This window comes from Acomys russatus, chromosome 11, assembly GCF_903995435.1.
Source record: "Acomys russatus chromosome 11, mAcoRus1.1, whole genome shotgun sequence".
Lineage (NCBI taxonomy): Eukaryota > Metazoa > Chordata > Mammalia > Rodentia > Muridae > Acomys > Acomys russatus.
In genome coordinates, this window is record NC_067147.1 from 54,532,442 (window position 1) to 54,552,775 (window position 20,334).

The window sequence follows — 20,334 nt, forward strand, 5'->3', positions numbered from 1 at the left end:
GCTGGCTTTATCTCACTGCTAGAAATCCCTTTATAGTCCTGCTTGAGGTGGGCCAGAACTGTCATTTCTCTGTATATGAACTGCCTGAGACCTAACAGTATACACTTGCTGCATTCTTGTTTTTAGATCTCTCTCCCCTATTAAGTATGGTGCATACTGCGGGCTGGTTGTATATAGCATTTTGTATTGAGCTAGGTCTTCCTATTCCTGTTTTTATTATAGCATTTTTATTGAGGTAGGTCTTCCTATTCCTGTTTTCATTTGTCAGGGCTTTTGAACATGAAGGGATGTTGGACTTTTGCCAAGGGCATCCACTCAGATGGTCATGTGATTTGGGCTCTGTGTGTATTTATATGCTGTATCACATTTATTGATCTGTGTGTGTCAAGCCATATTTGCGTCCCTAGAATGAAACTCACTCAGTCATGCTATATATGATCTTTTAATGTGCTGTGGAATTCTGTTTGAAATGTGTTGCCGACAACTCTTGTGTCCATGTTACCAGCCTGTGTGTGTGTGTGTGTGTGTGTGTGTGTGTGTGTGTGTGTGTGTGTTTCTGGCTGTGTCCTTATCAGGCTTTGGTACTAGGGTGATGCTGGCTTAGGCAGCATCAGGTAGGAGGTTCCCCTGCCCTTGTTCCTTGACAGACTGGGATGTCTGGGCGCCAGCTCTTCGTGGAGGATTTGGTAAAACGCAGGCGTGAGACTGACTGGTCTTGAGCTTTTCTTTGCTGAGGCGATCACTGGTTCAAACCCACTGACCAGTGTAGAACTGTCCAGGTTATGTATGTCCTTTTGACCTAATTTTGACAGGCCATTATGTGTTCAGGAACTTATCCATGCTTAAAGTGAGTCACTTGAAGAGATGCTCGCCCAGCATGGCCTGGAGGCTACTAGCCTGCAGAAATCGGCCAGTGTGCTCATGTACCTTGATAGCCTTTGCCTTCTCATTTGGAAGCCACAGCAGGAAGAGCTGAAAAGGCATGGTCCAGGTTCTTCCCCAGGCCGTAGCGGCCTTTCTAGCATCCCAGGATTTATCCAACCTAACAGTGAGGGCTGTCACGTGTTCTGAAAGATGTGGCCACCACATTGATTTTGTAACTGGAGGACATACTCAGAGTGTTTTCCCTTCCTGTTGGCAGTTTGTGGAAGAAGGGGCCTGTACCTTGCAGAGCCAAGACACCTAGTGAGAGTAGTGCATGCAGGAGGGGCTTATGTAAATTGATCTGGTAGCTGCCGGCAGCTTCGATCTTTTTATTTTTTTAAAGATTTATTTATGTATATGAGCATGCTATCTTCATGCACGCCAGAAGAGGGCATCAGATCCCAGTATAGATGGTTGTGAGCTACCATGTCATTGCTGGGAATTGAACTCAGGACCTCTGGAACAGCAGACAGTGCTCTTAAACCACCCCGCCCCCCTCCTCCCCGAGCCATCTCTCCAGCCCAGCAGCTTTGATCTTAGTGGAATAATACTGATTCATTTGGGAGTTTCTGGATGGTGGGCAATAGTGCGACAACTGCAAAATATAGTCCCTAGATCAGCCCCACCTAAGACCATCCAAGAATCAAGACAGTGATCCATAGGATTTCTGGGTACACTTCTCTCTGATTTTCTTGTAGGTTTATTTATTTTCTTTGTGTATGTGTGTTTTGCCTGCATGTGCTTGAGTATCATGTGCATGCCTGGTGCCAGAGGAGCTCAGAAGAGTGTGTCCCCTGGAACTGGAGTTATAGGCTGTTGTGAACTGCTTTGTGGGTGTTAGGGATTTAACTCAGGTCCTCTGCAAGGGCACCAAGTGCTCTGAAATGCTGGTCTATCTCTCTAAACCCCTCCCCCTTTGGAGTTTTAATGTAAGCATCCATAACTGTACACTTGCCTTTTAGAATCACCTTTGCTGTATCCCGGGAGTTCTGATAAATTGTATTTTCACTTTTATTTGATTATAGGGATTTTTAAGTTTCCTTTCTGGTGTCTTTAGTGATCCATTGGTTTTTCTGGGTGTTAGTTTCTACTTTTATTGCATTATGACCTGCAAGAAAGTATTTTGGAATTTGTTAAGTCTTGGTTTGTGACCTAAAATGTGATCTGTTTTTGAGAAAGTCCTCTGCTGGGCAGAATGTGCATTACATGGCTGTCAGGTAGAGTTTTCTGCAGGCTTCCATTGAGGCCATTTGCTCTGTGGTGTATTTTAACTGTGAGTTTTCTTTGTTCATAATTTGGATCCATCTATTGGGGAGAATTGAACAATGAGAACATGCAGATATCCACGCTTGTCTCACTCTCCATGTGCAGTAACACTTTTTTTTTATAACTGAGTTATACTTGTTAGTTTTAAGTATTTTTTTATTAATTTATTCATATTACATCTAGATTGTTAGCCCTTCCCCTGTTTCCTCCCATTCTTCCCTCCTTCCCATTTCTCCCCTTCTCCCCTCCCCTATGTCCGTGACTGAGGGAGACCTCCTCCCCCTATATATGCTCTCAGAATATCAAGTCTCTTCTTGGTAACTAGCTATCCTTCCTCTGAGTGCCGCCAGGTCTCCCCATCCAGGGGACATGGTCAAGTATTAACATGACACGACATAGGATCCCCAGGGAAGAGACTCTTAGGAGTTACCTCAGTCAGGCTGGCCTGTGGGCATGTCTGTGAGGATTGTACTGGTCCTCAGTCAGGCTGCCCTGTGAGCATGTCTGTGAGGATTGTACTGGTCCTCAGTCAGGCTGGCCTGTGAGCATGTCTGTGAGGACTGTACTGGTCCTCAGTCAGGCTGGCCTGTGGGCATGTCTGTGAGGATTGTACTGGTCCTCAGTCAGGCTGCCCTGTGAGCATGTCTGTGAGGATTGTACTGGTCCTCAGTCGGGCTGGCCTGTGAGCATGTCTGTGAGGACTGTACTGGTCCTCAGTCGGGCTGGCCTGTGAGCATGTCTGTGAGGACTGTACTGGTCCTCAGTCAGGCTGGCCTGTGAGCATGTCTGTGAGGATTGTACTGGTCCTCAGTCAGGCTGGCCTGTGAGCATGTCTGTGAGGACTGTACTGGTCCTCAGTGGCTGTGGGCATGTCTGTGGACTGTACTGGTCCTCAGTCAGGCTGGCCTGTGAGCATGTCTGTGAGGACTGTACTGGTCCTCAGTCAGGCTGGCCTGGGCATGTCTGTGAGGACTGTACTGGTCCTCAGTCAGGCTGGCCTGTGGGCATGTCTGTGAGGTTGTACTGGTCCTCAGTCAGGCTGGCCTGTGGGCATGTCTGTGAGGACTGTACTGGTCCTCAGTCAGGCTGGCCGTGGGCATGTCTGTGAGGATTGTACTGGTCCTCAGTCAGGCTGGCCTGGTGGGCATGGCTGTGTGAGGACTGTACTGGTCCTCAGTCAGGCTGGCGCTGTGGCATGTCTGTGAGGACTGTACTGGTCCTCAGGTCAGGCTGGCCTGTGGGCATGTCTGTGAGGACTGTACTGGTCCTCAGTCAGGCTGGGCCTGTGGGCATGTCTGTGAGGACTGTACTGGTCCTCAGTCAGGCTGGCCTGTGGGCATGTCTGTGAGGACTGTACTGGTCCTCAGTCAGGCTGGCCTGTGGGCATGTCTGTGAGGACTGTACTGGTCCTCAGTCAGGCTGGCCTGTGGGCATGTCTGTGAGGACTGTACTGGTCCTCAGTCAGGCTGGCCTGTGGGCATGTCTGTGAGGACTGTACTGGTCCTCAGTCAGGCTGGCCTGTGGGCATGTCTGTGAGGATTGTACTGGTTGTTCATTGATGTATGAAGGGCCAGTCCATTATGGGTAGCATCATTCCTTAGGCGTGGGGGCGGGGCAGGTCTTGAACTGCATAGAAGAGGAGAACTCGAGCAAGGATTCGTGTGTTTATATCCTCTTTTCTTCTTCTTCTTCTTCTTCTTCTTCTTCTTCTTCTTCTTCTTCTTCTTCTTCTTCTTCTTCTTTTCTCTCTCTCTCTCTCTCTCTCTCTCTCTCTCTCTCTCTCTCTGTGAGAGAGAGAACAATTTGCAGAAGTTGGTTCTCTTCTTCCACCATGTGAGTCCCAAACATTAAAAAAAAAAAAAAAAAAAAAATCAGGTCGTCAGACATAGTGGCAAGGCTCTTTACCCACTGAGCCATTTCATTTTGGCCCAAAAGATATTTCTGGATGACAACAAACAACTCAAGTGTCTAATCCAATCGGCTTCTCTGAGTCTTTAACTGGAGACATTTACGTTCAGGGTCTGTCCCTGGTGAGTGGAATTTTCTGAGTCCTGTAATTTTGTTAGGTGTTCCCTATCTGGCTTAAATACTGTTTGGGGTTTTACTTCTCCCTCTTTGTAGGAGGGGTTTGCTGGTCACTGAGTGGGACATTTGACTTTTCCTTTTATTCTCACTCGTTTGTCTATTCCTGTCACTCACTGTCACGTGGAGGGCAGTGCCTAACCCACCATCTAACCCTGGAAGTTCGTATAATGTAATATCATTAAAACATTTACATTGGGGCCAGGCATGGTGGTGCACGCCTTTAATCCCAGCACTTGGGAGGCAGAGGCTGGTGGATCACTGTGAGTTTGAGGCCAACGTGGTCTACACATTGAGTCTAGGACAGCCAAGGCTACACAGAGAGACCCTGTCTCAAAAAACAAAACAAAAAACAAAAAACCATTTACATTAAATTCTTTTATTGTTTATTTTATCATAATTAACCTTTATTGTCATTCTTCTCTTCTGGATTTGCTGGTATTTTAATTAGTATTGTTTTTTTTAATAAACAGCTGATCAGTTTTATTTATAGCTTCAATCCCTTCTGTAATGATCATGTTTGTTTATTTTGTGTGTGCGTGTAGAGGCCGGAGCTTGATATGGCATTTGCCTTCTTCATTCTGCACTTTGCTTTTTTTTTGAGATAGGCTCTTCCTCTAAGTCCTGAGCTCAGTGATTCAGCCAGACTAGCTGGCCAGGGAGCCCCAGGGACGCTCCTGCCTCTGTCTCCCCAACACAGGGACTGCAGTGCATGCTGCCACGCCCAGCTATGTTAAAAATACAGATTCCTAGGGGACAAGCTCAGGACCTCAGGCCTGCGAGGCCAATACTTGTATAATTTCTGCATCTCCCCAATTGTCTTCTAAAATTTGAAATTTCCCTTGGGGGAAAAAAACTCATTTTGGAAGCTCTTGTGGTTTTGTGGGTTGAACTCTTAGTTACTCTCAGTCTTTCTATCACCTAAGGAGTTGTATGTTACCCGAATCCTGCCTCTCCCACATCATGATGTGTGTCCACACACGCTGTTGGGTCCCTGACACATTTTTAACTTTTGAAGCCACTGGGAGAGAATGCCTTTAGATTCCCCGAGGGTGACTTACTTTTTACGGTTATGAGTTTGTGATATTAACCGTGGTTCGGGATAGCGGTTTTTAGACACCTCTTTTCTTACTGTTTTATTATAAATCGCTCGCAGCAGACAATAAGAAGATGATGTACCGAGCACACACACGAGCCCAGCACCCCGGCATCTCAGTTCTTGCTGGCCTGCCCAGCTTCCTAGGAGCCGCTGTATTTGTACTCCGGAGGGAACCTCTGTGTGGGACAGTGCTCTTAGACACACTGCAATGACCACTCGCTTCTCTGAGTGTTTCAGTGCAGTCTTCCTATCAGTCTGAATGCTTTGGCCACATGGTGGCCGCTGTGGCTATGATGACAGCTGGCTGCTTGCCATCCTGAGGGTGCCACCTGTCTCTTCTTGTCATGGGTGGGAATGACCAACTGATACGACCTTTGGCCACAGGCTCACTGCCACCTCTTTTGCTCATTCATTTTTGTTTTGCTGTATTTACAAATTTGGATCCCTTTGTCAGTTACATACTATGGCAGGTTGAGTAGGTGTGGCCCCATAGATACATGTGTTTGAATGCTTGGCCCATAGGGAGTGGCACTAATAGGAGGAGGTGCTTTGTTGGAGTGGGTGTGGCCTTGTTGGAGGAGGTGTGGCCTTGTTGGAGGAGGTGTGGCCTTGTTGGAGGAGGTGTGGCCTTGTTGGAGGAGGTGTGGCCTTGTTGGAGGAAGTGTGTCACTGTGGGGGCGGGCTTTGAGGTCTCCTAAGACCAAGCTCCACCCAATGTGAAATCCAATCCAGTCTCCCTGCCTCAAGATGTAGAATTCTCTGGTTCTCCAGCGTCATGTCGGCCTGCATGCCGCCACATTTTCTGCCATGATGATAATGGACTAAACCTCTGAAACTGTAAGCCAGCCCTAATTAAATGTGCTCTTTATAATAGTTGCCGTGGTCATGGTGTCTCTTCACAGCAATAGAAACCCTAACGTAGACGCATATTATTAGTGAAGGTAACTATTACCTGCAGGACCTGGAGCAGTGTCTCAGGGGCTTGAGAACGGGAGGTCCTGTCTACTCCCAGAATCCCTTTCTGGGGCATGCCCTCCACCTCCACACCTGTGGCTCCAGCATGGTACAGGAAAGAACAGAAGGGCTCTGAGGAGCTGTGGCCTAGAGGTGGCACATTGTTGTGATCAATTTAGTTTTCAGATACTACTGTGTGCAACAGGCTGGACCAGGCCGTGGGTCCAAGCCAGAGAGAGATGGTGGCCCCAGCCAAGAAAAGGAGCCAAGTCCTGGGCAGCAGAAAACTGGGGCTCAGCAGGGGGTGTGCCCCCCCCCCCCAGCAAGGGTAGATGGTCCATGCAAGATGTCATCTATCAGGGTGTGCTGTTAGACTTGTGACCAGGGTTTCTATGGACTGGTCATCAAACCCCCTTGCACCAAAGCCCCACAATTCCTCAGGAGAGCTGGCATCTATCCATATTTTTATATAAAGAACAGAGTTCAGGGAGGCACTTATGGTAGAAGCCTCAAGGTACAAGTTCTGCACTGAGAACTTCTCCCTGCATCTCACTCACTAGGGTGGGGGAGTTTAAGGCAAATCAGGATGGCCAAAGCCATGCCCAGAGTAAGTGCCACTGTCAGAACCACACCCCTGTGTCCCTGGACACAAGTTTATCCCTTCGATATACTTATGGACAAGGGATGCTGGCTTCTGACATCATGAAAGGACGCCATGCCCTATGAGAAACCAGGGGTGGGAACTCAAGCATTCATGTGAGCACTAAGACAAGATTGGTAGGGTTTGGCAAACAGTTTATTGAACTATGACTGGTGCAGCTGAAGCGGGTGGGTGGGGGGTAGCCTAAGAACCCAGGAGAGGAGCCAAGGTTGGCCTATGCACACAAGAGCCCAGGAAGGCAGCTAACAATGCAGCTCCAGAACAGCTTCTGCTTTGTGACACACAGGGCTGGACAGTAGAGGGGCATGCTCCCCACTGGGGTAGGACCCGTAGGATCCCTGACTAAGAAATTCATGAGGTAAAAACTGGGGGCTTCTTCCAAAGCGTGGGAGGGGTGAACAAATGTCAGCCAGCCCCTAAAGACCTTATAGAGCCAATATAGACACTTGCTGGCCACCAGCAGAGAAGCCAGGGTGAGATGGTGCACTAAAGCGTTGGGGTGACAACAGAGCCTACTCAACAGCTAGATTCTTACACAAAGAGAAGCCTCAGCAAGTAGGGCAGGGGCAGGCAGGGCGGCAGAGCAGGGACACACAGGAGGAGGCTGGGCGGCAGCAGCTGGGCTGGCAGGAGGAGGCACAGCAGGAGGAGGTGGGCACACAGCAGGCGGGTCTGCACACAGGGCGGCAGAGCAGGGACATGCTGGAGCAGGGCTTGCAGCAGACAGGCTTGCAGCAGACAGGTGCACAGCAGGGTGGCTGGCAGCATGAGGAGGATCCAGAGCAGACGGGTGTGCAGCAGACAGGTGTGCAGCAGACAGCCGCACAGCAGGATGGTTGGCAGCAAGAGGACTGGCAGCTAGACTGCTGGCAGCATGAGGAAGATCCACAGCAGACAGGTGTGCAGCAGACAGGCTTGCAGCAAAGAGTCACACCACAGGACTGCTGGCAGGGGGAGCAGGAGCAGCACACTGGCTGGCAGCATGAAGATTGGCAGCAGGGACTGGACCCACAACACACTGGGGTGCAGACAAGGGTTAGACAGGGACCTGAGGCACAGCAGCTGGACTGGCAGCAGCTGGGCTTGCAGCAGCTGGGGACACAGCAGCTAGACTGGCAGCAGCTGGGCTGGCAGCAGCTGGGCTCACAGCAGCTCTCTGGGCAGTCGTCCACCTGCCAGGAGGAGTGGGTGCAGGCATCAGAGCAGACAGACATGGTGGAGGCAGCCATGGCAGAGCTGGCTTGGGGTAGAGTGAGTGAGTGGTGAGTGGGAGTGTGAGTGTGTGTGAGGTGCTGGGCCGTCGCCTTTTATCCTCCTGTGCTGTTGTCTGGCTTGGCCTCCCTTCCTTGTTGGTGTGGCTCCTGGCCATCATTAGGGTGTTTGTTTGTCTGGGATGTTGTTGTCGGGCCTGTCAGTCTCCTGCCTGCTTGTGGTGCTGGGAGGAGTTGTGGGACAGAGATGTTACATGAACAGGGAGATTGGGATTTCATTGGTGGGACTTGCCCAGCCAACCTATGTCTGCAGGGATGTCAACCTGCCATGGTCAGATGCCAGGACCCTTGCTCCCTCTGGTAGAATTAGTACCAGCGGTGCGATGCCCTCAGTCCACTACCCTTCCCAGAGTGCAGCTTTGGATGAGGACAGCTGCTGTTGTCACTGACAACTGACAGTGTTCAGTGATCCATCCACAGCCATGGAGTTGAGGATACAATAACTTTCCTAATATTATTACCCCAGTAGTGTCTTATCAGCTCCTGAACCTCTCTATATTGTCTTATGACACTGTCCACCCTGCTCTGTGCCTGTGTCCACGCTGCCTGCTGTGCACCATGTCTTGGGGCTGCAGGGTGAGCTCCCTGCTCTAGAAGGCTAGCAGTTCTAGGCTGAGCTCTCAAGTTCTATCCTCAAGGAGCAGAATGTGCTTGATCTGTTGAAACCACAGATGCACCGCATTCCCAGGAGCCCACGGAGCTCTCGGTCTCACTGCTCAGTGCTCTCTGGGCATCCTTTGTCCACTCCACCCTCCTCCAATGCTACTGACATCCCTCGCCAGCTCTTCTGCCCACAAGTCCCCCAGCCCTGTCTCTAGCACTAGGATGGGTGTGCATAGCCACTGCTTTAAAGTTTAATCACATATGTACACACAGCTCAGTATAGAAAATGTCTCTGGAATGTGGGCTGTGGGTCATCTGAAGCCAGTACAGGCCAGTGTCCTCCATTTCTATCTCCCTGTCAAGCTCCACACATGCACACACATGTGCACATGCACACACATGTGCACATGCACACACATGTGCACATGCACATATACAGAGGCCATTCTCCTCATTCTAACGGTGTGTTATGGAAGTCACTAGCACTAGTGTAGCTGACCAGTTGCTTGCTGGGGTTCACACAGGCTCAGTTTCCCATGAGCCTCTCGGGTCACCACATGTGCCACCCAGGAGCTAGTCTAATGTGCTTCTCACAAAGTTCCTTGAGCCATCCACATGGTGGATTTATTACCACTGTCCTCACACCAGCTGCAGAGCTAGGCCTGACCTTGTGGACTGTCTGTGAGGTGCCCTGCAGGACTAGTGTCATAGCACAGGGCACTTCAGCACCATCTGGGGCATTCCCTGGCAAGATGACAGCAGGAGCCCAGAAAATGAGCACCATGGAGACCATGGTGAGGCTCATTTTCAGGATTAGTCAAAACAGGAAGGTAGAGCTTTATAATTACCTCATCTCATCCAGCTGGGAGCATGTGGCTTAAAGCTTCCTGCTCTGTACATGTTCATGGATGGCCACAGAAAGATTAGGAGTATTTTTGGCAACACAGATAAATGTTAGAAAGTAAAAATTAAACAGAATCCTCAAATGGTTAGGATTGACTTTTTGCCCATCATCCATCCATCCATCCACCCATCCATCCATCCATCCATCCACCCATCCACCCATCCATCCATCCATCCATCCATCCACTCACTCATACATTCATGTCTTTCTACCCATTCAGCCACTCACTCACCCATCCATCAACCCACCCAGCTACGTATATATCCATCTCCCCACTCATCCCTCCATCCACTAACACACCCATCTACCCACCTGCCTACTCACCCACTCAGTCACCCATTTATATATCAGTTGACAGGCAGGTGTCTAGAAATGTCTCGAGTTTTCAGGTTACTCGTCTGTCAACTTTATTTCAAATTTGGAAAACTGTTTTGGTAGAGGATGGTTTTGTGCACTGTGTATCCAAATGCTGATTTCTGTACCCAGAGATCTGGTTCCAGTCAGAAGTGGGTGTTGTAATTATTGTTGAAACATCTCCTGCTTTATTATGGGTAAAAATCATTCTCCATCATGTCAGATTGGTGAATAAAGAAGTGAGCAGTCAGTAGTTGGGCAGGACTATTGTTGAGGTGAGACTTCCAATGCCACGTGGAGCAGAGAGAGAGAGGAGAATGTTGAGGAGAAGGTTGCCGTGAGAAGGTCTCCATGAGGACACAGATACAGGAGCAATAGATGGGGCGAGACTAGGTGGAAGGTAAGAGGGCACATGGCTGGGAAGTAGGCCAGGGCAGTTTTGTTGGATTGGGTAGATGAGTATCTGTCCAGCTGTGGTGCTTGAAGCTTATGAATAAATGTCTTAGGTCTCTGTGTCATTATTTGGGTGTGAGACTGTTACCTTGTTCTTACACTGTTTGGCATTTTCTCTTTACTGGCCTTTCTGCCCCTGCCTTTCCCCCTCATACTCTGGTTTTACATGTATCAGACTTGAGACTCTGATTTTCCTGTGAATCCAGCTCTGCCTTTGCCTCTGGCTCTGCTGTGCCCACAACTCTGTCTCTGCAAACCTCTTTAGATGTTCCTCTCAGTCCCTCTCTTTGGGGAATTTCATCTTCAGGTTCTTTTCATCCTTGCTGTCTCATTTCCTGTCATTTTGGGTTTCCCTGGCTGCTCTCCTGCTCTTTGGCTCTTGCTGTCTGTCTTGTTCTTTGCATCCCCTCCTTCTGCTCCCGCTAGGTCTGCTCCTCACACACCATTAGTGCCATGACTTTATCCTCTGTCTGCTAATTCCACTGGTTCCGCCATTCTGGACGTCTTTCTATCCATTGCTTCCATCCTGGACTGCGCTGGCCTGGTGTGTGAATGACTTCCCACGGCGGTGTGAGCATCCCGCTATTCAATAGGTCTTGCTTTGTGTCCCACTTAAGGGTGTTGATTCCTTCCTGCAGGGACATCCCTGTCAGCCAGCTCCATCTTCTCCTGGATCCCTCCTGGTGACATGCTGATGGAGTTGCACACAGAGTTTGTGCATGAAGGCAAGGTCAGCACCTTAACCAGGACAAGCTGCTCCTCGGTGACTGAGTGCTTCTATGTCTGAGGGAGGTCCTCTGCTTATGGCCTAGCTTCAGGACACAGGGTACCTTACAGTGGTACCACTGCACTTTGCAGTTCCACATCCTACATATCCACCCCTCTTGAGCTCCAGTCTCCCCTTCTCCAGCTTAAGGAAGTCCCCTGATCTGGGAGTCAGCCTTCCCTGCTGCACAGGCCTGCCCTGTCCAGAAAGCATCACCTTAGAAGGAAACATGATTTTGGTGTTATCGTTCCATAGTGGGCTAGCTGGTTGGTTCTGGCCTCTGTCAATAGACTTGCCATGACAACAGAATGAAGTAGGGGAGGCCAGTAATGTCATGTTTGGAAAGAGATGGAGCCACCACCATCCTGCCACACCCTCTCAGAGAGCTTGGATGGCTGCACATCCCTCGATCCAAGCCTTCTCAACAGATTCTGTCATGTCCCAGAGTGTAGACACAGCACAGGCATCTGGGGACCCATATCCACGCCAGGCACTGTCCCGTGGCTGACACTGACTGCCTGGGAATCTAGACAGTAGCCCCCAGTGAACGAAGCACTGAAGAGAAAGCTTCACTCAGTGTGAGGCTGTCTCCATGCTCTCAGGCCTCAGGCCTCAGGCAGCCCACCAGTGGCGGCATGAGGATGGGACATCAGGGTGCAACAGTGCCCCTCGTGTCTACACCAATTTCTTCCTACTTGTGTGGACTTCAACAAATGTATTAGCACGTGGAATCTTTTGTTCACCATCAGGGGAGGCAGGAGCATTTCTCATAGCACAGGTTCTGTTGGGACTCTGGTCCCAGGGGCTGTGAGCCTCACAGGGAGCCTGAAGCTGGTGCCAGGCACACGGATACGTGTGCCAAAATACATGGCTGTACCAGAAATATAACTTCAACATGGGGCCATCACTCTCCATCCTTACCCTCTGCGAACTGCGTCTACCTGATAAGTACTAGAGAAGAGTCAGGACCATCCCGGCTCATCAGCCCAATCTCATCCACAGTTAATTCCTAGATTTGTGAAGAGAATACTGACTACATAGTGTGCCTGGCCTGTGTGCTCCATCACAGTGTACTCTCAGTGTGTCTGGCCTGCGTAGTCTGTCACAGAGTGCTTGCTCTCCAATCACAATCTGTGCCCTGTATACATTGATGGTCTCTGCATTTTGCCCTAATGAAGGTAGGGCCTGTCTGCTCACACAAGGCCCATGGCCTAGACCTGACTCCAGTGGCTAGCATATACTTGTACCACGTAACAAGGAACAGTGGCCCACCACAGGAGCTGAGACAGCACCTGGCAGGCATCCAAGGAGCTGTCACTCAAGCTGCTCTGGGCCATGGAAGTGTCTACTCTGGTTGCTTCGCATCCTATAGAGAAGGGATGGTTCAAAGCAAGGGGACACAGGGAACTAAACTACACAGATAGGTCTCAAAGGGCAGCAGATCGCCAGCTGCAAAGGAGAAATTATAGGATAGCAATGAGAACCAACGGAGTCTACACAGGTTCAGTCAAAGTCTTTATTGCTCAGAGGCTCAAGTGTGTTCAGAGGAGACACAGTCACAATGAGGTGAGGTTGCTTGACCTAGAGAGGGCAGGGGCAGAGAGAGGAGGGCACAGCCATGGCCTGGGTAGAGTTTAGAGCACAAAGTGTGGACATATAGTTGGGAGACTGGTCATCATCAGCAGGACTTCTGGCCTGAGGAGAGGCCACAGCAGGCCTGGAGGGAGCAGGCAGGGCGGCACAGCAGGGACACACAGGAGGAGGCTGGGCGGCAACAGCTGGGCTGGCAGGAGGAGGCACAGCAGGAGGAGGTGGGCACACAGCAGGCAGGTCTGCACACAGGGCGGCAGAGCAGGGACATGCTGGAGCAGGGCTTGCAGCAGACAGGCTTGCAGCAGACAGGTGCACAGCAGGATGGCTGGCAGCATGAGGAGGATCCAGAGCAGATGGGTGTGCAGCAGACAGGTGTGCAGCAGACAGGCTTGCAGCAGACAGGAGCACAGCAGGAGGATTGACAGCAGGATGGCTGGCAGCAAGAGGACTGGCAGCTAGACTGCTGGCAGCATGAGGAGGATCCACAGCAGACAGGTGTGCAGCAGACAGGCTTGCAGCAAAGAGTCACACCGCAGGACTGCTGGCAGGGGGAGCAGGTGCAGCATGCTGGCTGGCAGCATGAAGATTGGCAGCAGGGGCTGGACCCACAACACACTGGTGTGCAGACAAGGGTTAGACAGGGACCTGGGGCACAGCAACTGGGGGCACAGCAGCTGGACTGGCAGCAGCTGGGCTGGCAGCAGCTGGGGACACAGCAGCTAGGCTGGCAGCAGCTGGGCTGGCAGCAGCTGGGCTCACAGCAGCTCTCTGGGCAGTCGTCCACCTGCCAGGAGGAGTGGGTGCAGGCATCAGAGCAGACAGACATGGTGGAGGCGGCCATGGCAGAGCTGGCTTGGGGTAGAGTGAGCGAGTGGTGAGTGGGAGTGTGAGTGTGTGTGAGGTGCTGGGCCGTCGCCTTTTATCCTCCTGTGCTGTTGTCTGGCTTGGCCTCCCTTCCTTGTTGGTGTGGCTCCTGGCCATCATTAGGGTGTTTGTTTGTCTGGGATGTTGTTATCAGGCCTGTCTGTCTCCTGCCTGTGGGTGATGCTGGGAGGAATGGTGAGGCAGAGGTGTTACATGAGCAGGGAGTTTGTGTTGTCTATGGTGGGATTTGCCCAGCCATCCTATTGCTGCAGGGATGTCATCTTGCCATAGTCAGATGGCAGGACCCTTGCTCCCTCTGCAAGAATTAATGCCAGAGGAGTGATGCCCTCAGTCCAGTACCCCTCCCAGAGCCCAGCTTTGGATGAGGAAAGCTGCCTCTTTGTGACAGTGTTCAGACAGCAGAGGTGTTCAGTGACCCATGCACCGCCATTGAGTTGGTACAATAAGTTGCCTATAACTATCACCTCCATAGTGTTTCTTCAGCTCCTGAACCTCTCTATATTGCCTTATGACACTGTCCACCCTGATCTGTGCCTGTGTCCTCCCTGCCATCTGTCCCCCATGACTTGGGGCTGCAGGGTGAGCTCCCTGCTCTAGAAGGCTAGCAGTTCTAGGCTGAGCTCTCAAGTTCTATCCTCAAGCAGCATAATGTGCATGATCTGTTGAAACCACAGACGCACCATATTGGGCAGGAGTCCACGGAGCTCTCAGTCTCACTGCTCAGTGCTCTCTGGGCATCCTTCGTCTACTCCACCCTTCTCCAATGCTACTGACCTTCTCACCAACTCTTTCACCCACAAGTCACCCAGCCCTGTCTGTAGCGCTAGGATGCTTTAAAGTTAAGTCACATTTGTACACAGAGCCCTGTGCAGAAAGGAGCCTGTGTGTCATCTGAAGCCAATGCTGGCCAGTGTCCTCCATTTCTCTCTCTGTCAATCTACACACATGCACACACATGTGCACATGCACATAAGCAGAAGCCATTCTCCTCATTCTAATGGTGTGGTCTGCAACTCACTAGCCTAACTTAGCTGACTATTTGCTTACTGGGCTTCACACAGGCTAAGTTTCCCATGAGCCTCCCTGGTTACCACATGTGTCTCACAGGAACTTGTCTAATGTGCTTCTCACAAATGTCCTTGAGCCATCCACATGGTTGAATTAGTACCAGTGCCCTCCACGAGCTACAGAGCTAGGCCTGACTTTGTGGACTGTCTGTGAGGAGCCCTGCAGGACTAGTGCCATGGCACAGGGCACTTCAGCACCATTTGGGGCATTCCCTGGCAAGATGACAGCAGGAGCCCAGAAAATGAGCACCAGGGAGATCTAGGTGAGGTTCACCTCAGGATTTGTCACAGTGTCCAGAAGGCAGAGCTTTATAATTACCTCATGTCACCCTGTTGGGGGCACGTGCTTTAAGGCTTCCTGCTCTGTACCTGTCCATAGATGGCCACAGAAAGATTAGGAGTGTTGATTTGTGGACACAGATAAATGTTAGAAAGTAAAAATTAAACAGAATCCACAAATGGTGAGGATTGACTTTTTGCCTATCATCCACCCATCCATCCATCCACCCACCCATCCATCCATCCATGCATCCATTCACCCATCCGTCCATCCGTCCATCCATCCATCCATCCATCCATCCATCCATCCACCCACCCATCCATCCATCCACCCACCCATCCATCCATCCATCCACTCAGTCATACATTCATGTCTTTCTACCCATTCAGCCACTCACTCATCCATCCGTCAACCCACCCAGCTACGTATTTGTCCATCTCCCCACTCATCCCTCCATCTACTAACACACCCATCTACCCACCTGCCTACTCACCCACTCAGTCACCCATTTATGTATCAGTTGACAGGCCGGTGTCTAGAAATGTCTCGAGTTTTTCGGTGTACTCGTCAACTTTAATTCAAATTTGGAAAACTGTTTTGTTAGAGGATGGTTTTGTGCACTGTGTACCCAAAGGCTGATTTCTGTACCCAGACATCTGGTTCCAGTCAAAAGTTGGTGTTGTAATTATTGTTGAACGATCTCCTGCTTTATTCTGTGTAAAAATCATTCTCCATCATGTCAGATTGGTTAATAAAGAACTGAACAGTCAGTAATTGGGCAGGACTATTGTTGAGGGGAGACTTCCAATCCTAGGTAGAGCACAGAAGGAGAGGAGAAGGTTGGGGAGAAGGTTGCCGTGAGAAGGTCTCCATGAGGACACAGATGGAGGAGCAATAGATGGGGCGAGACTAGGTGGAAGGTAAGAGGGAGCATGGCTGGGAAGCAGGCCAGGGCAGTTTTGTTGGATTGGATAGATGAGATTCTGTCCTGTTATGGTGCTTGAAGCTTATGAATAAATGTCTTAGGTCTCTGTGTCATTATTTGGGGGCTAGGGTGTTACCTTATTCTTACACTGTTTGTCATTTTCTCTTTACTGGTCTTTCTGCCCGGCCTTTCCCCCTCATACTCTGGTTTTACATGTGCCCCACTGGAGACTCTGTTTTGGCTATGAATCCAGCTCTGCCTTTGCCTCTGGCTCTGCCCCTGGCTCTGCTGTGCCCACAACTCTGTCTCTGCAAACCTCTTTAGATGTTCCTCACAGTCCTCTCTTTGGGGAACATCTTCCTCAGGTTCTTTTCATCCTTGTCGACTCATTTCAGGTCATTTTGGGTTTCCATTCTTCGGCTCTTGGTGTCTGTCTTGTTCTTTGCATCCCCTCCTTCTGCTCCCGCTAGGTCTGCTCCTCACACACCATTAATGCCATGACTTTATCCTCTGTCTGCTAATTCCACTGGTTCCGCCATTCTGGACGTCTTTCTATCCACTGCCTCCATCCTGGACTGCGCTGGCCTGGTGTGTGAATGACTTCCCACTGTGGTATGAGGATAACGTTCTGTGCCATGGGTCTTATTGTGTTTCCCTCTGAATGGTGTTGACCCCTTCCTGCAGGGACATCCCTGTCAGCCAGCTCCATCTTCCCATGGATCCCTCCTGGTGACATGCTGATAGGGTTGCACACAGAGTTTGTGCATGAGGACAAGGTCAGCACCTTAACCAGGACAAGCTGCTCCATGGTGACTGCGTGCCTCTAACTCTGAAGGAGGTCCTCTGCTCTGGTTGTCTCCAGTGCCCAGGTGCTCACAGCCTAGCTTCAGGTTTTGGCGTACCTCCCTGTGGTACTACTACCTTCTCCAGCCCCACATCCTGTATATCCACCCCTCCTGACATCTGGTGTCCCCCTCTCCAGCTGGAGGAAATCCCATGTTCTGGTAGTCAGCCCCATCCTATGATTTGGAGCCAAGGCTGTGCACAAATCATGTGGGCTGACTCAGCATTCCCTTCCTGTGGGCTCATGACCTCCTGGCAGGCTGTGCAGTGGGCATAGTGCACACCCCTCCATCTTTCTAGTTTCCAGGAAGAGAGAACATACAAGGCCACAGGCTACAGTTAGTCCATTGCTTGTGCTTAACAACTGAACATCTTTCAGTCTGGACCATGCCACTTTCTCTGACGCCTCAGGATCTTTCTTTTATTCAGTACAACCTACACTCCTGCTCAGGCCTGTCCTGTACAGAAAGCACTGCCCCAGAAGGAAACATGATTTTGGATTTATCAGTCCGTAGTGGGCTAGCCAGTTGCTTTGGGCCTGTTTGGAAGACTTGACCTGACAAGAAAATAAAGTAGGGGGAGGCCAGTAGCATCATGTTTAGAAAGAGATGGAGCTGCACCCATCTGCCACACCCAGTCAAAAACTGTGGATGGCTGCACATTTCTCTCCCCAAGCCATGTCCACAGATTCTGTCATGTCCCAGAGTGTAGACAGAGCACAGGCCTCTGGGGACCCATACTCATGCCAAGCACTGTCCCGAGTGCTGACGCAGACTGCCTGGGGATCTAGACAGTAGCCCCCAGTGAACAAAGCCCTGAAGAGAACGCTTCACTCAGTGTGAGGCTGTCTCCATGCTCTCAGGCCTCAGGCCTCACGCTGCCCACCAGTGACAGCATGAGGATGTGACATGTCAGGGCGGGGCAGTATCCCTCATGTCTAGACCAATTTCTTCCTACTTATGTGGACTTCAACAATTGTATTAGCACGTGGACCACAGTCAAGTCTTCTGTTCACCATCAGCAGAGGCAGGAGCATTTTCCATAGAACAGGTTCTGTTGGTTCTCGGGTACTAGGGGCTGTGAGCCTCACAGGGAGCCTGTAGCTGGTCCCAGGCACACGGATACATGCTGACAAGATGCTTGGCTGTGCCAAACAGTGTGGGGGCATCAGTGCCCATCCTTACCCTCTGTGGGCTGCGTCTACTTGATGAGTACTAGAGTGGAGTCAGGACCATCCCGGCTCGCCAGCACATTCTCATCCACAATTAGATTCTAGATTTGTGAAGATATCACTGACTACATAGTATGCTTGGCCTGGGTGCTCCATCACAGTATGTTCTCAGTGTACTTGGCCTGTATGGTCCATCACAGTGTGCTTGCTCTCCAATCACAATCTGTGCCCTCTATACGTTGATGGTCTCTGCATTTAGCTCTAATGAAGTCCAAAGGTAGGGGCCTGTCTGCTCACACAAGGCCCATGACTCAGACCTAATTCCAGTTGCAAGAACATACTTGTACCATTTAACAAGGGACCGTGGAGGACCACAGGAGAGCTGAGACAGCACTTGGCAGTTACCCAGGAACTGTCCCATGAGCTGCTCTGACAAGCACGGGGCATAGAAGTGTCTATTCAGGTTCATTGGCATCCTATAGAGAAGGCTCGGTCCAAAGCAAGGGGACACGGGGAATTAAACTAGCACTGATGGGTCTCAAAGGGCGGCAGATCGCCAGCTCCAAAGGAGAAATTATAGGACACCAATGAGAACCAAAAGAGTCTACACAGGTTTAGTCAAGGTCTTTATTGCTCAGAAGGCTTAAGTGTGTTCAGAGGAGACACAGTCACAATGAGGTGATGTTGCTTGACCTAGAGAGGGCAGGGACAGAGAGAGGAGGGCACTGCCATGGCCTGGGTAGAGTTTAGAGCACAAAGTGTGGGCATATAGTTCTGTGAGGTCAGGCTCTCCAGCACTCACTGGAGATACAGGAAATTCTGTCACTGGGAGACTGGTCATCAGCAGCAGGACTTCTGGCCTGAGGAGAGGCCACAGCAGGCCTGGCGGGAGCAAGCAGGGCGGCACAGCAGGGACACACAGGAGGAGGCTGGGCGGCAGCAGCTGGGCTGGCAGGAGGAGGCACAGCAGGAGGAGGTGGGCACACAGCAGGCGGGCCGGCACACAGGGCGGCAGAGCAGGGACATGCTGGAGCAGGGCTTGCAGCAGACAGGCTTGCAGCAGACAGGTGCACAGCAGGGTGGCTGGCAGCATGAGGAGGATCCAGAGCAGATGGGTGTGCAGCAGACAGGCTTGCAGCAGACAGGTGTGCAGCAGACAGCCGCACAGGAGGATGGCTGGCAGCAAGAGGACTGAGAGCTAGACTGCTGGCAGCATGAGGAGGATCCACCGCAGACAGGTGTGTAGCAGACAGGCTTGCAGCAAAGAGTCACACCGCAGGACTGCTGGCAGGGGGAGCAGGAGCAGCACGCTGGTTGGCAGCATGAAGATTGGCAGCAGGGACTGGACCCACAGCACACTGGGGTGCAGACAAGGGTTAGACAGGGACCTGAGGCACAGCAACTGGGGGCGCAGCAGCTGGGCTGGCAGCAACTGGGGACACAGCAGCTAGACTGGCAGCAGCTGGGGGCACAGCAGCTGGGCTCACAGCAGCTCTCTGGGCAGTCGTCCACCTGCCAGGAGGAGTGGGTGCAAGCATCAGAGCAGACAGACATGGTGGAGGCTGCCATGGCAGAGCTGGCTTGGGGTAGAGTGAGTGAGTGGTGAGTGAGAGTGTGAGTGTGTGTGAGGTGCTGGGCCATCGCCTTTTATCCTCCTGTGCTGTTGTCTGGCTTGGCCTCCCTTCCTTGTTGGTGTGGTTCCTGGCCATCATTAGAGTGTTTGTTTGTCTGGGATGTTGTTGTCAGGCCTGTCTGTATCCTGCCTGTGGGTGGTGCTGGGAGGAATGGTGGGGCAGAAGTGTTACATGAACAGGGAAGGTGGGATTTCATTGGTGGGACTTGCCCAGCCAACCTATGGCTGCAGGGATGTCATCCTGCCATAGTCAGATGCCAGGACCCTTGCTCCCTCTGCAAGAATTAGTGTCAGGGGACTGATGCCCTCAGTCCAGTATCCCTTCCAGAATCCAGGTTTGGATGAGGAAAGCTGCCTCTTTGTGACAGTGTTCAGACAGAGGAGGTGTTCAGTGACCCATGCACCGCCACTGAGTTGGTACAATAAGTTGTCTGTAACTACCACCTTCATAGTGTCTCTTTGGCTCCTGAACATTCCTATATTGCCTCATGACACTGTCCACCCTGCTCTGTGCCTGTGTCAACCCTGCCATCTATCCCCCATGTCTTGGTGGTGCAGGGTGAGCTCCCTGCTCTAAAAGGCTAACAGTTCTAGGCAGAG

The 20,334-nt window shown here is 51.1% G+C and overlaps 3 protein-coding genes and 2 long non-coding RNA genes across 8 annotated transcripts in view; 3 read left to right on the forward strand and 2 right to left on the reverse strand.

The window, feature by feature from the left end:
- LOC127195780 (uncharacterized) overlaps positions 1-13,344 on the forward strand; it is an 84,801-nt gene extending 71,457 nt beyond the window's left edge. Inside the window, exons 2-3 of the long non-coding RNA XR_007831398.1 lie at positions 13,168-13,239; positions 13,333-13,344. This is a non-coding gene — a long non-coding RNA (uncharacterized LOC127195780). The remainder of the gene's footprint in view (positions 1-13,167; positions 13,240-13,332) is intronic.
- Tspear (thrombospondin type laminin G domain and EAR repeats) overlaps positions 1-20,334 on the forward strand; it is a 202,653-nt gene that overhangs the window by 82,878 nt on the left and 99,441 nt on the right. The gene's annotated exons all lie outside the window — the stretch shown is intronic.
- Positions 7,496-8,215, reverse strand: LOC127195770 (keratin-associated protein 10-5-like). Its single transcript, XM_051153333.1, has one exon. It carries the CDS (start codon positions 8,213-8,215, stop codon positions 7,535-7,537), a length of 681 nt encoding a protein of 226 aa, XP_051009290.1. The 3' UTR covers positions 7,496-7,534.
- LOC127195763 (keratin-associated protein 10-3-like) lies at positions 13,006-19,702 on the reverse strand. 2 transcript variants are annotated; one of them, XM_051153326.1, is made up of 2 exons: positions 19,411-19,702; positions 13,006-13,529 (listed from the first exon to the last, which is right to left on the reverse strand). In XM_051153326.1, the coding sequence occupies exons 1-2, from the start codon at positions 19,668-19,670 to the stop codon at positions 13,016-13,018; spliced, it is 774 nt and encodes a 257-aa protein (XP_051009283.1). In that variant the 5' UTR covers positions 19,671-19,702; the 3' UTR covers positions 13,006-13,015. The 2 variants fall into 2 exon arrangements, with proteins under 2 accessions (XP_051009283.1, XP_051009282.1); XM_051153325.1 differs by lacking the exon at positions 13,006-13,529 and adding an exon at positions 18,935-19,277 and having other exon boundaries at positions 19,338-19,702.
- LOC127195779 (uncharacterized) overlaps positions 18,933-20,334 on the forward strand; it is a 30,859-nt gene continuing 29,457 nt past the window's right edge. For all 3 annotated transcript variants that reach the window (XR_007831396.1, XR_007831397.1, XR_007831395.1), the window contains exon 1: positions 18,933-19,077. This is a non-coding gene — a long non-coding RNA (uncharacterized LOC127195779). The remainder of the gene's footprint in view (positions 19,078-20,334) is intronic.

Bases quoted from the DNA above. Each gene is read 5' to 3' on its own strand.
- LOC127195770 (XM_051153333.1), bottom strand. From the start codon at position 8,215: ATGGCTGCCTCCACCATGTCTGTCTGCTCTGATGCCTGCACCCACTCC.
- LOC127195763 (XM_051153326.1), bottom strand. From the start codon at position 19,670: ATGGCAGCCTCCACCATGTCTGTCTGCTCTGATGCTTGCACCCACTCC. The intron at 13,530-19,410 runs GTGCTGCTCCTG...TTGTGGGTCCAG, and splicing joins TCTTCATGCTGCCAACCAGC to CCCCTGCTGCCAATCTTCAT.